The sequence below is a fragment of the Sinocyclocheilus rhinocerous genome, unplaced genomic scaffold, assembly GCF_001515625.1.
Source record: "Sinocyclocheilus rhinocerous isolate Xijiao unplaced genomic scaffold, SAMN03320098_v1.1 scaffold838, whole genome shotgun sequence".
In the NCBI taxonomy this organism is placed as follows: Eukaryota; Metazoa; Chordata; class Actinopteri; order Cypriniformes; family Cyprinidae; genus Sinocyclocheilus; species Sinocyclocheilus rhinocerous.
The window spans coordinates 212728-231489 of record NW_015650710.1 but is presented as its reverse complement, the minus strand read 5'-3'; the positions used below and the strand labels follow the sequence as shown (position 1 = coordinate 231489).

Sequence of the window (18762 nt, the reverse complement as noted above, 5' to 3'; positions counted from 1 at the left end):
TGTGTGTGTGTGTGTGTGTGTGTGTGTGCATGTCTGTGTGTCTGTAAAGAACCAGAACCATGAAAAGAATGGGAGAGTGTCAAGTGTGTGTGGGTGAATGTTTAACACCAGTCATCTTTACGCTCTGCAGCTTCAAATGCGTATGTGTGTTTGTCTGTCTTGAAAACAACTCCTGGATCTGGTCCACAGGGACTCTGCAGTGCAGTAAAGTGCATGAGTAGATCTGCAGTCAGTCAGGCACACACACTTGAGATACACATGGACACTCGAGCCATTGAAGGCCAATTAATGGAATTCAATGAGAGATCACACTGATTGTGATTATACGTTTAAACTATGCATTATTGGTTTCACGTTCAGTGGCCCAGAAACATAAAACAATTAACAACAACAACTCCACCAAAAAAAGAAAAAAAAAATTTAACTGAATGCTTCCACAATTAGTGGAAGTATGAATTAATTATAAAATGTATGGCGCTTGTAAAAAACCTCTGGTGCTTAGGAATTGTTTTATTTGAGCTGTCCTCTGCTTTAATATTTATAGTAGGGGTGTAACGGTAAACGTATTCATACCGTACGGTTCACGGGGCAAATTCCAAATGGAAGTGATCATCCCTATGCCTTTGAAGGGCAGAGCCCTAGGAGTGGGGACTTTGGAGTGAGCAGGACACGTGTGTGCCATTATGTAGTCGTTTGGAATGCACTTGGCAAAGGGAGCGACGTAATTTCCTCATTATCTTCAGCTGGGATGTTCCCGTGACAACACAGCATGGTGTCCGTCAGCTGATGTCGCTGTTTTACTGGTATATATGTCTTTTTATTGTTGTTAGCATAACTGTTGCAAATAAACATCCATTTTATATTTTACAAATATTTTAAAACATGCTATATAATATATGAAAACTAAAATATATAAAACTTTTTAAATTATAAAATTTATATTTGATGTACACCATGCTGCGTTGTCATGGGGACATCCCAGCTGAAGATAATGAGGAAATTACGTCGCTCCCTTTGCCAAGTGCATTCCAAACGACTACATAATGGCATGCACGTGCCCTGCTCACTCCAAAGTCCCCACTCCAAGGGCTTTGCCTTCAAAGGCATAGGGATGATCACTTCCATTTGGAATTTGCCCCGTGAACCGTACGGTACGAATACGTGTATCGTTAAACCCCTAATTTATAGGTATGCTCATAATGCGTAATTTTTAAATGTAAGAAATGTAAGATAACACACTACAAATAAAATGTGAACATTAAGCATACAATATGTGATTCTTACATTTTAATCATTTTAATTTCAATGTATTTATTTATTTTACACAATAATAAAAGGCCTTATTTTTAATATCACTGCATCCCTATAGATTGAGTTTTAGCATTGTTACATAAAGGTCACTAACTAACTAATATAAACTGTGCATGTCCACATTATGTTTGCAAGGTTTTCTGGATATGAACTCCATCACGGAGTGATTACCTCCTCTCATGTTTTCTCTGCCCCATCTCTTCGAATGCCACAATGCATCTGGGCTCCAGACTGAAATGGGCATAAAAGAGGAGCAGCACAGTACAAACAGGGCTGGTAGTGTGTGATGAGGTGTATCTGAATTTAATGGTGCCATTAAATGCTGAATGTGCCTCTCCTCAATATACTCGTCTTGTCCTGTGTATGCAAAGGTGTTTGTGCACAAAGAAAGGGAGTGGCAATGAATGCTGCCAAGGTGCACTAACTAGGGCAGTCACGGTATGCTAATGTTGCTAATGTTTTTATGTGATATTCTACTTTATAAAAATTGAGGAAAAATTAGGGCAGCAGTTGTAACCATAGTAACCATAACTGTACAAAAATAACTTACTGTTTGTCAGCACTCCCTGCAGTCTTTTACCAAAAAAAAAAAAAAAAACTCTCATGCTTGCATTCTACCTGTAACTTTTAAGAATTGTGTGTCATCTTTTTCAACATGATTTTGTAGCGTAGTAGCTACACTCTGTGTTGCTGTCATCTTTTTTTTCCATTTTATGACAGGTGGCAACCTGTGTTAAGGTGCAAATCTGCCACCACCTCTGTTGGAGTGTCAACTTGATTACTGCTTGCTGTCACTGAATTATTTATGATATTATTGTATCATGTGTAGTATTAACATATCAATATTTTATATTTTAAATACCACAGTTATCATCAATACAGGTATATTGTGAAACCCCAAGTGCCAGCTTGCAGAACTCCTGCTGTTCCCATTGTCTGCAGGGCACTCAGGGAAGTCAGTGAGCGTCTCATTATTGTGCCCTTTCAGTTCTCACACATATTCCCCATGTACACTTTATTTCTCCTTTTTAAATATTTAAATATTTAAAAACCCTTTCTGAGACCTAATGCTGCTCCCACTGTTTCTGTTCTCACCCCAACATAACACATTGTGACATTTGCCTGTCCAGCCCTGCTGTGTGCATTGCACCATATCCCTGTGCTCCCTCAGAGTTTCCCCTTCTGATCACAACATAAACAGCATCATCAATCACTCTGCCACAGCTGCTGTGTAGAAAATACCTCTCAATGAACCACCCCCAAGTCAGAATAATGTCCCGGCAAATAGGTCCCAGCTAATCTTGGAGTAGTTATCACCTTGAACATCAGTCTCTATTTTCTCTCTGTCTGTATCTCTCGATATCTCTTGTTTCTTCACCCCTTCATTTTCCCTTAAGTGTGCTGTTCGCTTGAGTTAGTGTAGGACAGGCCAATCACTGTTTGAGTTTGACTACTCAGTCCACTGAGGAGCAACCTGCTATACTTCAGATGTTGCATTTGAATAAATGGTGTGAAAGTTGAGAGGCAGCCCTGTGGACGTGAGGTATCTGCATGCCGTTTATGTGCTTGTGGAAAAGCACAGGACCAGAGAGGCTCTGGAGTGCGTATTGTGTCCAAGAATGAAATAGAGTGAGCGTGCACCAGTGTTGCTGAACGCTGTTTATGTGGGTTTGGGGTCTTTTTGGTTAACTTGGTTGGACTTGTTTTGCTATTTGTATGCTAATTTGAGGGTAGCTCAGCTGAAAAGATTGGCATAGATGGACACCAGCGTATGAGTGCTGCTGTGTTCCTGGCCTAGAAGTCTATGTTAACCAGCAAGGCTTCATTGGTCAATGAGCTTCACAAGGAAGACCTTGCTGGTTTATTGACCAACTAGACCAGCTCCAGACTGGACGAGCATGGAAGTCACAATGAGCCACTTGCTAAGAAACACAATTATAAGGAAGGGAAAACACTTTTGTGTTTTGATATTTTGGTAAGTCTCAACTTACAACAAAACTGAATATAAAACGATGCAATCCAGCACACTATCAGTACTTGCTAAATATTGAAGTTTATCGTCACAAGCACAAGAAACGTTTCGGTCCACTGACCTTCATCAGGCATATGCATACTATTAAAGACAAGACATTTTTTAAAAACACCCAACCAATGAATGTCATCGATACTACATGTGTACCAATCACCAACTCATATGTCATAAATAACGAGGGCTCAAATATCCAATAGAAAACACTTTACAACATTACTAATAAATGATGTTCCATTATTTAAACACAAAGATGATCACGTTTGTAAAATCACAATATCAGACAATTCACATCTTAACAGGGTTACAATATCATCCCCTCTTGATCAAACAGACACTCAGATACACAATAAAGACACTTTACAACATTGCATTAAATGATGCTTCATCATTTAACCCCAAGGGTGATGAAGTTTGCAAAGTCACAATCCAAAACGATTCACTTCTTAATAAAAGGGCATCAATGTCACCACCTCTTGATGGAACGGACACCTTTTCAATTCCCAAGAAACGTAGGGAGGACACATCATGATTAAAAGAACGGAAATGTGCAGCAACTGGATAAGTAATATCTTTTCTCCTAATAGAACTCTTATGTTCACTGATCCTTTGTTTCAATTGTCGAGATGTTTTTCCCACATAACACAGACCACATGGACATCGAATAATGTACACAACATGGATTGAAGCACATGTAATAAGAGTTAATTTTATAATTTAATTAATAATTTTAATAATAATTTATGCATTTAGCAGACACTTTTATCCAAAGCGACTTACAGTTATAGTGCATTCAGGCTATTAATTTTTTACCAGTATGTGTGTTCCCTGGGAATTGGAACCCAACTATATCTATATCCCTGGAACCCAACTATATATTTAATTTTATATTTTCGACCTGTTCTTGGATGACAAAAAACAGCAGTTTTAAATGAATTGTTGTTACACTGTGCACAATTGCCACACCGATAATTACAAAACTGAAATAATAAATGTAATTTTGAAGTCCTTCTGTCATCTACTCACACTCATGTCGTACCAAAACTGTAAAACTTAAAAGATCCAAAAAGGTTATAAAGGTATTGTAAAAGGAATCCATTTCTTCGATGTAAATAAAAACCTATATTAAATTTGTTCATCTTATAAAGTAATTGTATCTCTTCTCAAGACTTGGACTACTCCACTCGATTTAAGTTTCAGTTACCTGGACGTTCAAATGGAGGGACAGAAACATCTTAATTGTGTTTTGAAGCTCACTAAAGTCTGGTTTGGGTTTGGAACAACATGAGTGTGAGTAAATTATGAATTATCATTTTTGGGTAAACCCTTTTAACCCTCTGGTGTCTGAGGGTGTTTCCGGGCCCTGGAGAAGTTTTGACAAGCCCTGTGCTTTTTTCAGTATCTTAAAAACATAGTAATGGCTAACGTCTGGTTACATTGTATTCAGCACAAACTGGGCTACAATAATATGTGAGCAGCATGAATGTACATGTTTTGTGTTTTTGAGAAAACAACGTTTATGCGTGGTTAGTGAAAACCTAACATTTTTAAGTCACTGAAACACATACAGAACATTTGTTCACAAGACTTTTGAGAACTTGATTCTCTGTATTTTATTTACAACACAGTATAATCAAAATATACACAGTGAAGGTCAAAGACACATTATTGAGCACACTGATCTAAACACAGCGATGTGAACAGTCACACACCTTTGTGCCATTGCTGAAAAGATCCTGTTCAAATGTTGAAACAAGTAAACCATATTCATGTAGAACATCAGCCCAGTTGAACAACATGTGATGTTGGTACAGCACTCTCAGGGAAAAAAAAACAGTTTGAAATGAAGTCTTCAAGGTATCCCCCTTCAAGGTATCCCCCCCCCCAATAAACACAAACATGTGTATGTATGTATTGCATGTATTATACAATACAAAAACATTTAATTTATGGGAAAATAAATTATTATTGTTATGCACATTATAAACACATATCTGTGAATACATTATCACAGTAAACATTGGTCTAAACATTCTTAGACTCTAACATTCACATAGTGTTACAATGTAAACACTCATATTACTTTTATATCGTATTGTTTTATATTTTATAGAACATCAAAAAACATCCCGGCATCGTGAGACATTTAGATGGAAAGAAATGACACTTATTTCAAAATGTTTCAATTTATTTCATACATGTAGTCAGGAATTATAGTTTAGGAAAAGTCTAACTAGTAAAATGTGTACAAGTTATGTCACAATAACAACTAATACAAGTAATATAAAATACCTTACTCATTAGAAATGATCTCCTCCGCTGGCTTGTGCATCGCCTTCTTCTAAGGTAAATGATGGCTTATTCCTCTCAGTGCGTCTTCTTCCAGAAATGAAAAGTAGCCTAGATAAACTTGAATCGTCACGCTTTGTTTACAGAGGAGATGTGGGCATTTACATGTTCACACATGTCACGTGGGTGATTATAGTTTGAATAGTGTGCTTGCTTATGGGCGTGGTCACATTACAGATAATGAGCTCAGACCTGTACCTCACGTTGGTTTCATATGGATTACTTTATCATTGAATATATGTTTTCTTGGCTTACTTCATTTAAAAGTACATTTCAAGCTTTATATACACATATTTATCATGTCTGTGAGGAAAGTATTCACTGAGATTCAGGTTGTTTTATTTACGTGAGGAAAGTTGACCAAGATGGCAGAAAGCGCACCCTGTTTTCGTTATTTTACAAAAGCATATTGTTTTGTTGTAAATTATGACTATTGTTACGTTCCGTGTTTATTTATATAATATTGTTGGTTGCTACGTGCTGCTGTGTGCTCTCTTTCTCTCTTTTGCTGTGTCTCTCCGTGTGTTACTGCACAAATAAAAGTAGACCCTTTGCAGTTTTAAACAATGCCTTACTCTTATATGTATCTGTCATCTGATCAAAATGACAGAGTATTTTTAGTTCTTTTCGCGGTCATCAAGAAAAAACGTGACAAACCGCACCGGTGCGGTCTTCAACCCCAGAGGGTTAATGTGGTGTGACAGATCCGATCATCTTTAATTACTAGTTATAGCAAAAAATAAGCATGAATTTTCAAAGATACTTACTGAAATGAATCGTCTCTTACATAATCACCCAATCAGTGTTTCAACCATGGAAAGACGTGAACGAAACAGCTTGTGAACAAGCTGACCTTACGTTATCATTTCTTAACAGCAGTTTTGAGTAGAGATATAATTATTTCACTCAGTGCATAAAACTCAAAATCTGGTTCTGGGTCAAAATGACTCAAAATAATGAAGCTGTCCACATGTGTTCTTTACTGTCTATTAGTTTGTTCTATTATTTTTCTTTAATCATTATGGCGGCATTTCACAAGTGATGGACTTTCTTTCTTTCTTTCTCTCTCTTTCCATTTCCCTTCCCCATCCAGCTCCAGTCTTTTCTTCAAGTGAACGTGACCCAGGTTCATGTAGATGAGTGTGTGGATGCAGACTGTCGGGGAGGAGGGGGCTGCACCAGCCATCTGAGCGTGACTGACAAGCCGGCGGTGGTCGACTCAGGCAGCATGGCTCTGGTGTCAGTGACTGTGGAAGCCACAGCTGTCTGCAGTTGCTCGGCACGTGAACACCTCCACCAGAGCTGCTCTGTCTATCCCAGAAACCCCTGCCACAATGGAGGAGTCTGTGTGGACACGCAGAGTGGATACAGGTGAGAAAGTACAGGTTTTCCTTTGAGAGTTTTTTCGAATGACTTTATTTCACTTCACATATGGAGAGAAAGTGAACGCAACAGCAGTGAGATGTTTACAACAGGCTTCCTTTAGGAGTCTGTAATCTGCAGCAGGTTCCTGAACATATGCAAGCTCTTTGAGGAAACAACCAAACACAGTGTCTAAACATTACATTAGGATGAGAACTGTTGCCTGACGAAACTGTCTGAAGCTCACAGTCCACATGCACTTAGATGCATAGATGCCTCGTCTTCATATCACTTTCATGTGCCTCTTTGAAAGTGTAAAAAGAGACATGATCAAGTGAACTTCCACATGGATCCAAACCACTCTTTGTAAGACTAATCTTTTCGCTTCTGAGCTTTTGCACAAATATGAGGCTGAAAGAGCCTTTCTTTTTCTGTGTTATTCAATTATCCAGTCCTGGCATGGATATTGATTGTCTTTCCCGAATAACAATACCGAGTGACTGGGATTGGATGGGTTTGGGGGAAGCAGGGAGCTTGTGATAATTCTTAGATGGGGAATTTTTTTCTCAGAATAAACGTAAACCTGGCAGCCGTGAGTTAATAACAAACGTTCTAACGCCAGTTTTTTCAGCCGTGGTTGTAATTGAACAAAGCAGGCGATCCATGTCTCATGTTGAATATTTTGAACAAAACTTCCTCTCTTTCAGGTTTTGTTCTCAAGCAGGAAGTTGTTTATCTGCCTACGCTAGAATATGTTGGTCTAATTAGCAGTGATGTTTCTTTATGTAAACTATGTATGTTTAAGTGCAAAGCTGGGCAGTGTTGTCATGCATCACTTCCAGTTAAAATTTAATGAGCCAGATCTTCTAATCATGTTAATTCCACTATGCTAACTGAGTTCTTCAAATGCATGTGCAACGTTGTTTTCTCAACATGTTTGATAGCTGGATTGAGTTGTCAGAGATAATTGCACCTTTTTGTATTCATTGGAACAGGAAAATATATGTTGACAATAAAACAGTGACCAGTAAGGCAGAGATCAGTAGCAATATAATGAAAACAAGTCTTAACATCTTTCAAACAAGGACTAATTTTATAAGGCTATGAAGAATTCCAAGCTCTTATATGAGTAAAATGCCATTTGTAGTACATTGGTTCCATTAGTTTTTTTGTTTTTTTTAATCAAATACAGTACATTTATTTCATTTCATTTCATTTTATTATATTTATTTTTTGACCAGAACTATATTTTAACAAATTAATGGACTGAAAACTGGTGATCACATTTATATACATTTATTTCCCCCTAAAGGCAAGATAGACCTAAAAATGGCAGAGACGGATGGGAAGAAAGTAGTGGAAAAAGTTTTTGTATGAATAACATGTAGCGTCAGCCCTGACAATAATGTGAGTTAACAATACCATACGGTAAGATTGCGTAACAGTTAGCTAGGGCACTACTGGATGCTTAGCAGTGATTTATAAAGCTTAGTGTTTTAGTATGTATGGGTTGATTTAGATCCAAATCAAGAGAGCAGCTGCCATGTGGAAGCTCCTAATGATATCTGAGATGTGGTTGCAGATGTGAGTTGTATTCTAATCGCTGCTTGTGATATGGATGATTTTTCCTTCCCGCAGGGAAATTAAAAATGCAGAGCAATGAACATATTATAAATACCAGCCTGACATCTTCCAAAGGGGGCATTTAAAAAATGAAATTGTACATTTGCCTATTGTATAATTTATGTGTTGTCCATTCACCTTAGAACCGATTGAGAGCACTCTACCACTCTTATTACACGTACATGCACATACCTGTTTCCATACCTGCATATTTTACAGAGGAGACTGACACACATACAGCTCTATTACACATTTTCCCAATCTCTTTTGCATGACATGACCTTACATCATAGAAAGCCTTAAAAATACTAGTGTGAGATTTGTACACGCAATACGTACACATGCAATGGCTTAGCATCCCATTCTGACATACAGTATGTCTACACTTTCCACGCTTCATTTTAATCAGCTTGAAAAATATGGAGAAATTAATTTAGCTCTCAGTGGTTTAATTAAAAGAAGAAAGTAAAGCTACGGATTTGCGAGTGGTCAGACCTAGCGAGCATGTAATGTGGTGAGCTGGCTTTGTGGGCCAGAGCGCTTCATGCCTCAAGCCCTCCTCTAATCCTAATAATGTCCGCAGGCAACAACCTTAATGTTGCGTCTGTGTTACGTCAACCTTCCGGTCTTCTTCAGCTTTCAGGCGTGCTCAAAACCTTTCAGTTTTTCAATGTGAAATGATGACTATTTATATGAAAAATGTTTATTTGAACTGTATGCACTCACATGGAACGATTTATCAAACATAGGCATTTCTATGAAAAATAGGGATTCATATGCATTGATATGACATGGTCTATACAACTATCTCGCTTTGGAAGAATGAAATTGCTTTTGGGACCCTCACTCACACTGCTTGGTTATTTCTGTGTCAAGAGAGACTTAGACAGTCCTGCAGGAGAGTGCTTTAAATATCACTGTTTTCTTGCACAAACGCTGTAATTCACATGCATCAAACATCCAAACAGCCAGGAGTGTTTAGCTCTCAAGGTCCTTTTTCTATTATCTGTATTTCATGAATATCGCAAATGGAATCAAGAGTCACTTTCATTCAGTCCATGTACCATGTATGTGCTTCATTAGAATTAAGTAGATAAAGAAGATTTGCAAATCTTTTGTAAATGTACATCAGTGGGAATGGGGGTTGATGTCAAGCACATTTACTCAAAGACTATAAACCCTTGTTAGAATAGTCCTGAAAAATTTAGAACATCTCATTACCCCAACCGCTGTTAAAGTAATGCAAAAAATTTTTTTTAAATCCTATTCCCGCAGCTATTGTTAGCATAAGGCAAAAACATCTTTCGGAAATTATAGATGGATTTGCGAAGGAAAAATGGATACTGCAAAATACTGTATTTATCATAAGTAGGATGTTGAGCTTTATTATGTACGGATGATACAATGTAGAACTACAGTCGATTTAAACAAAAATACCCTCAATCATAATTTAAGTCTAATTAAGAAATATCCTTTTTAGATGATTGTCACCATTTAACAAATAATGACAGTTGTTTCTTATGCTGTGTTTGTGAAATCATAGGTTTAGTAACTTGTTTTATGGTTTTACTTGAAGTCTGAATTTCTCTTCATGAGTAAAAGGATTTGTGTTAGACCATCCTATGCATGAGGAGCAAAATAATCTGCCTTTTTGGGTTGGAATGTTGATTCAATTCCCAACCATTATGTGCATTCATAAAGCAAACATGAAGCTGATAAAGTTTGTTTAGGAGGATGCTGTAAAAATGTATGTATTTTTCCCTAGTAAAAATATCTATAAACATTCCTAAAGCAACATAAATTTACTTCCTGCAAAATTGCATAAAAAATAGGATTTGTTTATACACAATTTAAGTTTGTTGCTTTAAAGTAAACAGAAAAAAGGACTTAATTCAGTATGTATCTTGTAATACATATTGTTTGTTTAGATATGTTTACAGGAAATAAGAAAAATACTGGTTAACACTGGAATAATGATTTTTGCAGTGTAGTTTTAGCAATAGCAAATACTATATGCTTTATTAAAATACTATCTCTGATATGCAGATACATGCATGCTGCATATTCCAGCACAATGTTCATTACTCTGCTGAGGGCTGGATGTCAAGATTTAAGAAGCAACATGTAGAGTCAGGAAGCAGGATTAATGGTGGATTTGTAAATGGAGGATGGGGTAGATTGTTGTAGGTTTCTCACAAGCTAACGAATGGATTCCTCGTACTGTTTACACTGGCAGGAAATGAGCGAATGGGAAGGGGTGAAACCGACCAGAGGGAGTAAGAGAATTGTGTTCAGCCATCATGGCTGATATTAAGACCAGGATTTAGTCAAGGAGATAAATTGGTCTGATTTAGTTCATCAAGCAGAACAGAGCTATGAAGAAAGAAGTGTTTCTATTTACAGTGTTTTACTGTCTCTCTGGTGTTCTCTTTATCCCTGACTCAAGCACACACTCAAAAGACACTGTTAAAGGGGTCATATGATGCTATTTTAAAGATCATTATTTTGTGTATTTGGTGTAACAGAATATGTTGACATGCTTTAATGTTCAAAAAACACATTATTTTTCAAATACTGTACATTACTGTAGGTCTTTTATAAAGAATATCTCTTTGGATTTGAGACTTTAGTCTTTGCAACTGTACAGATCTTCTTTATGCACCAAGAGCTTGTAACACTCCAAAGAGAAAGGAAAACTTGAAATCGCATCATATGACCCCTTTAATATTTTAGATATTGCTCAGATTGACCCCAGTGAGTTACATAGGACAGAGCCCAGTTATTTTCTTTTAGAAAGATCTGTGACCCTGCTGTTGTTTCTTTAGTGAATGAAAAGACTGTCAAACTGCCTTTCTAGCAGTTTTTATGCTATTTAACATTTTTGTTCACAAACAACTGCTTGCAAGAAATGCCCCAAAGAAATGCAAAATGCGTGATCAGCAAACATTTTGCTCTTTCATTTTTCCACTCATTTGCTCAGTCTTTCCTCAGACCGGCTTCGATATTCTCTTTTGCTTCAGTGGGACTGTCTCTTTCATTGATCCTGTCACATAATTTAGATCTCCACTTTGAATCGCCCACTCCAAGCACCCCATCGTCCATCCCTTAAACCCTGCCGACCAACTCTTTCCATTGCCAGATCGCAAGGCATATGCATTACTCAATCCTCAGCCTAAAGAGGAAACACCTGACATAGTTTCTAGTGAGTCTTTATGAAACTTTAGCTTAAAAGGGTATCGTTCCCCAGACAGAGTTACTTTATTGTATCGATTCAGGCGGTTGAAATGTTGTCTTATTGCAACCAGATTGGCTCCTCTGTCTTGCTAGATTTGTGTCTTGGGAGAGCATTAGTTGCACCAGGCTGGAAATTTGTCCAAATCCAGCTTGCTGTGAGGCTGACAGTAATCAATGGGCCAACATTAGGAATGTAATATCTGTGCCATTATCATGGAAAGTTTTCTCTGTGGTGTGCATTACTCTTCTATCCCGCACGTGTATCCATCTCAACACACTTGATGGATGAGTCGAGAATGACTATCTGACAGACCATCTGACATCTTTGAGACAGATTCCTGTAAACTTTAGCATCTTATGAGAAAGGATCCAAAAAAATATTCTCAATAACTCAATTATTATTATTTTTTTTTTTTCGTGTTTGTGTGCAAGTAAAAATAGATTTGTACTGGATACAAATGGTGCTAATTTAAACTTTTATACATTAAGATGTAGCAAATCAGCCCAAAAGGAAAAATATGCATAATTAATTATGTTCAGTGAAAGTATTCGGATCAATTAACAGGTTTCAAAAGTCAGAAAGAGCTTTATTGCCAAGTATGTTTGCACATACAAGGAATTTGTTTTAGTGTCACAAGCTTCCAGTACACAGAGACAACAAAGACACACAGATAATAAAAATAAGATGTGAATAAAACTCACATATGTATAAATATAAATAAACCACAAAAAAAGAATAAATATGTACAGGTGTGCTTTAGATAAAATAGAATATGAGTAGAATAAAAAATAAAGTTGTAGGGATGCACTAGGATGTAGGGTGATAAATAAGTATAAGGTTATTGCACATATTTTTATTGCACAATGGGAGAACATTTAAATGTTCATGACGTAGATTGCCTGGGGAAAGAAACTGTTCTTGTGCCTGGCTGTCCTGGTATTCGGTGATCTGTAGCGCCGACAAGATGGCAAAAGTTCAAAAAGGAGATGGCCTGGATGTGAGGGATCCAAAGTGATTTTCTGAGCCCTTTTCCTCACTCTGGATGTATACAGTTCTTGGAGGGTGGGCAGGGGAGCACCAATAATCCGTTCAGCAGTCCGAACCGTTCTCTGTAGTCTTCTGATGTCTGATTTTGTAGCTGAGCAAAACCAGGCAGTTATTAAAGTGCACAGGACACACTCAATGACGGCTGAGTAGAACTGTTTCAGCAGCTCCTGTGGCAGGTTAAATTTCCTCAGCTGGCGAAGGAAGTACAACCTTTGTTGGGCCTTTTTAACAAGTCGATGTGAGTGTCCCACTTCAGGTCCTGAGAGATGGTGGTTCCCAGGAATCTGAATGACTCCACTGCAGCCACAGTGCTGTCCATGATGGTGAGTGGGGTGGAGTGCAGGGGGGTTCCACTATCATCTCCACTGTTTTGAGCGTGTTGAGCTCCAGTTTGTTGTGACTGCACCAGACAGACAGCTCTTGTACCTCCTGTCTGTAAGCAGACTCGTCTCTGTCCTGGATGAGGCCGATGACTGCGGCTGTTGGATGTGAATTTACCAATTCTCACTAGCTGTTGCCTATCTGTCAGAAAGCTGGTGATCCACTGACAGATAGAGCTAGGGACAGAGAGCTGGGTTAGTTTGGTCTGGAGGAGTGTTGGGATGATGGTGTTGAAAGCGGAGCTAAAGTCCACAAACAGGATCCTCACATAAGTCCCTGTTTTGTCCAGATGTTGCAGGATGAAGTGCAGTCCCATATTGACTGCATCATCCACGGACCTGTTTGCTCGGTAAGCAAACTGCAGGGGGTTCAGTAAGGGTCCAGTGATGTCCTTCAGATAAGCCAACATCAAGCTCTCAAATGTCTTCATGACCACAGACATTAAAGCAACAGGTCTGTAGTCATTAAGTCCTGTTATCTTGGGTTTTTTGGGACAGGGATGATGGTGGAGCGTTTGAAGCAGGCAGGTACTTCGCACAGCTCTAGTGATCTGTTGAAGATCTGTGAAAAGATGGGGGCCAGCTGGTCAGCACAGGTTTTCAGACAGGCTGGTGTGACACCGTCTGGGCCTGGTGCTTTTCTTCTCTTGTTCTTTCTGAAGACCTGGCGCACATCATCTTCACTGATCTAAAGTGCAGGAGTGGGGGAGAGGGGGATTGCAGGAGGTATTAATGGTTGTGTGGAGAGATGTTCAGAGCGAGTGTAGGGTGTTAGACTGGGAGTTTCAAATCTACAGTAAGGGGCCGTTTACACTACAACGTTTTCAGCCAAAAACGGGAAACTTTTTATGTGTTTTGACTGTTCGTTTACACGACAACTGCGTTTTGGGGACTGAAAATGCATATTTTTGAAAACGGGTTTCAAAGTGCAAGTTTTTGAAAACGGCACCGTTATCGTTTCCGTTTAAACACCCAATACAGGAATCTTTGAAAATGGTGACGTCATGCGCGTGCATAGTACGTGTTAGGTATGTAGACATGTGCAGTACGTGTCGATTTTAAAGGCAAGCACGGACAAACATACACAACAATTGCGGAGTATATGGTACTGTTGTTGCTGCTTACGAGTTTGCTAATGCTTCTTCAGCAAAGTGTGGATTTACTTCACCAATATTACAACCAACAGCGGAGACGCATCATATAATCGTCACTTCCCTACAGGTACTGTTTACTAACAAGGTGTCAGCGCAACTACTGGCCTAGCATACGTAATACAGTGTTTTTGGTCGTTTTCACGGATATTTGTAAATGCGAATTGTTTTGAAAACATTGTTGTGTATACGTAAAACTTTTTAAAAACGCAAGGGAAAAACGTTTCCATTTTTGACTACACCGTTGTCGTTTAAACGTAGCCTAAAACTCATTCAGGTTTTCAGCAAGTCGTTGATTCACCTCAGTGCTGAGGGATGGAGTAGTTTGTGTTATCTTTCAGGCCTTTCCACACTGATGCAGGGTTGTTGGCAGAAAACTGGTGTTCTAGCTTTTTAGCATAGTTCCTCTTAGCCACTCTAATCTCCTTATTCAGTGTGTTTCTTGCCTGATTTTACAAGACTCTGCCCCCCTTTCTGTAGGCATCCTCTTTGGCCTGAAGAAGCTGTCTGAGTTTTGCTGTAAACCATGGCTTATTGTTGAATGTTAAATGAGTCCTGGTAGGGATGCACATGTCTTCACAGAAACTGACATATGTTTGTACAGTCTCTGTGAGCTCGTCCAGATCCTTGGCCGCAGCTTCAAAAGCACTCCAATCAGTGCATTCAAAACAGGCTTGTAATGTCCACTCTGTTTTGTTGGTCCATCACTTTACAGTCTTTACTACAGGTTTAGCAGATTTAGGGATGCCCCCGAATAGTCGACAAATCGTTAGTTGACCAGAAGAGGCTTGGTTGACCAAAATTTTATTAGTCGCTTAGTCACAGAAAAAAAATCCACATTGGTGAAGTCACGCACATCGTTAGCGTCTGGTCTATGTGGTAGTACATCGGGCAGGACAAGCAAACGCTCGCCTATATCCTTCATCAACCTCAAATATGACCTATCATCTGAAATATGTAAGTATTAGCAACTTTACATGACCTCTCAATCTAATGTTAACCTAGAGAAATGTGCGCTGTCCAAGTGTCTGTGCGGAGTGAAGCTGAACAGTAGCGCTTCACTGCAGGACAGATGTATTGATTTCTGCCATCTCAGTCTCTGTGAACTTGAGCGCGAAACTCCGTGTATATATTTGCCTTACAGACATTAAAAAATATCTATAGAGAGTGAAAGGTCTACTTTCAAATAAACCAATTCAAATGGAAAACGAATATTTTCAGATTATGTAATCCGTATGAAACATGCATACAGGTGGATCCATGGAGATGACAAGTCGGTGTCAGTGTCTCCGTCATTCATCTTCATCTCTTAAACCAAAAACAAAAAAAGCACTAGTTTATCAGTGAATTATTAAAATGTTAATGCAGTCTCCTTACTGTTTTTCCCTGACACATTCATAATCATTACTTCTGTCGGTGTGCTGTGGCAAGCTATGCATGTGCTTGAGCGCTTATTAGGCTATGTAGGCAATTAAAGGCTCATTATAATGATTTAAATGGTTTATTGATAAACGTGCGATTAGTCAACTAATGCTTAAAATGAACAGCTACTAATCGACCAGAAAAATCCTTAGTTGAGGGCAGCCCTAAGCATATTTAAGTTTTTGCCTGTAAGTCAGTATAAGATGAACCAGGCAGTGGTCAGAGAGTCCTACAACTGCTCTGGGGACGGAACGATATGCATCCTTTATTGTGGAGTAACAATGGTCCAGTATATTACTGTTTCTGGTGGGACATGTAACATGCTGTCTGTATTTTGGCAGTTCAAGGGAGAGATTTGCTTTATTAAAGTCCCCGAGAATTATTAAAACAGAGTCCGGGTGTTGTTGTTCTGTCTCTGTGATCTAATCAGCAAATTTTTGCAAAGCCAGGCTCACATGTGCTTGCGGTGTATTGTAAATACTCACAAGAATGAACGAGTGAAACTCCCGCGGCGAATAGAAAGGCTTTCATTTAATGAAAATCGCTTCTAGATCGTAACAGCACATCTTCTTTAACACTGTTATGTCTGTACACCACCTCTCATTGATGTAAAAGCCGAGAGCGCACAAGTAAATAATCTGATGGGTTTGAGCGTTACGACCAAACTCCTGCTCAGAAGTGGTACTGCGTAAGCAGGTGTGTGTCAACTAGGCAGAAAGAACCCTAGCCTGTAAGGCAGAGACTTCCAGGTTATAAAACCTAGCAAATGTGGACGGTGAGGCCCAACTGGAAGAGTAGGCTAGCATAATAGCATCAACTATCCACTTAGAAAATCTCTGCCTCGTGACCGGATGACCTCTAGCACGGCTACCGAAGCAAACAAAGAGCTGTTCCGACTGCCTAAACGGGGCGGAACGCTGGATGTAAATTCTCAGCGCCCTGACGGGGCAAGGGAAAATTCAACTCCTGGTCCCCTTCTGAGGGAGGAAGCGCAGAGAGTGTAATGATCTGTGCCCTGAATGGAGTGGAGAGCACCTTAGGTATATAACCATGCCTTGGTTTCAGGACGACTTTAGAGTCATCAAGCCCAAACTTCAGGCAGGTAGGGCTCACAGAGAGCGCCTGAAAGTCTCCCACTCATTTGACTGATGCTAATGCTAGCAGTAGAGCAGTTTTCAACGACAGGTACTGAAGGTCAACAGACTGCAGTGGCTCAAAGGGATAGCCCTTCAGGGCCCTCAGAACAGTTGGCAGGTCCCATGTAGGTACAGTGAGGGGGCTGGGTGGATTCAGCCTCCTGGCCCCCTTTTGAAAACGGACATTTAAGTTGTTTCTGCCCACCGACTGGCCTGCTATTGGGCATGAGAAGCCGCTATAGCCGCTACATAGACCTTGAGCATGGATGAGGAGCGCCCTTTATCCAGCAGCTCTTGTAGGAAGGACAATATCACTGAAATGTCACAGACGGGTGGGTCATCGCCACGGATTAAGCACCAGGTGGAGAACACAGACCACTTAAGAGCATAGAGGCATCTTGTAGACAGGGATCTAGCCTGAGAAATAGTGTTTAGAACACACTCTGTGAGGCTTGCAGGCTCCCGTCGAGTGGCCAAAGGTGCAGAGCCCACAGCTCGGGCTGGGGGTGCCATATCGTTCTGTTCGCCTAAGAGAGGAGATCCTGCCTCAGGGGAATGGGCCACGGGGCTGCTACAGGCAGCTGTGATAGCTCTGATATTCAATGCTGGTTTCTCCTGAGCGGGGCCACCAGGAGAACCTTGCGTTCTTGTTCCCTGATTCGCCTGATTACCTGAGGGATCAGGGTGATTGGGGGGAAAGCATAAAGAAGGAGATTGGGCCAGTCATGGGCCAACGCGTCCCTGTCTTTGGAATAATAGATTGGGCAATGGGAGTTGTCTTCTGAGGCAAAGAGGTCCACTTCTGCCTTGCCAAAGATCTCCCAGATTTTCTGAACCGTCTGCGGGTGGAGCGTCCACTCTTCTGAGGGGACTTTTCTCCGTGACAGCATATCCGCTCCTCAGTTAAGCTTGCCCGTTCCGGTGCACTGCTCTCAGCGAAGACAGAGAGCACAATGAGGCACCTCGAGGAAAGCCCTCCCTGGTGATTTATGTAGGACACCGCCGTCATACTGTCTGAGCGGACCAGAATGTGGTGTCCCCTCAGGTCTGGCAGGAAGATTTGGCAAGCCTGACATACTGGCAACATTTCCAGGTAGTTGATTTGAAGAACTTCTTCCTCTTTCTACCAATGGTCGAAAGTCGGTTTACCTTCGCACAGAGCTCCCCAACCCGTGTTGGAAGCATCTGCCGAAACAACCTTTCTCCTGCAGACCATTCCCAGGGAGACGCCCTGTTTTATCCATTGAGCATTCTTCCAAGGGGCCAGGGCCGTTACACAGGCCTGGTCCACCCTGACGGGCAGGCGTCCGTGATGCCACACATGGGATGGAACCTGTGGTTTCAGCCAGTACTGAAGGGGGCGCATACGAAGCAGGCCAAACTGTAGCACTGGAGACACTGCAGCCATAAGGCTTAGCATCTTCTGAAACGTCTTGAGGGGGTAGAGGCTCCGATCTCGAAGGAAGCCACGAGCTGTTGTATGGCCAGAACACGCTCTGGTGCGACCACCACTCTCATTTGAGTTGAGTCGAACACTGTTCCCAGGAATGATATTCGTTGTCTGGGAAACAGTACACTCTTGGCAAAATTGACCCTGAGTCCCAGGCATTCTAAGTGGCTGAGAAGGGGGGCTCTGTGAGATAGTAACTCTGCCTCCGACTGGGCCAGAACGAGCCAGTCGTCGAGGTAATTGAGAATGCAGATTCCCATCTGCCTC

At 40.3% G+C, this 18762-nt stretch overlaps 1 protein-coding gene across 1 annotated transcript in view; it reads left to right on the top strand.

Annotated features, from left to right (window-relative positions):
- The window catches only part of LOC107712488 (neural-cadherin-like), a gene marked incomplete at its 5' end in the record, with an annotated part of 181396 nt that overhangs the window by 90125 nt on the left and 72509 nt on the right, over positions 1–18762 (top strand). The window contains one exon of the mRNA XM_016517756.1: positions 6783–7060. Within this exon, the coding sequence (XP_016373242.1) occupies positions 6783–7060 (278 nt within the window). The remainder of the gene's footprint in view (positions 1–6782; positions 7061–18762) is intronic.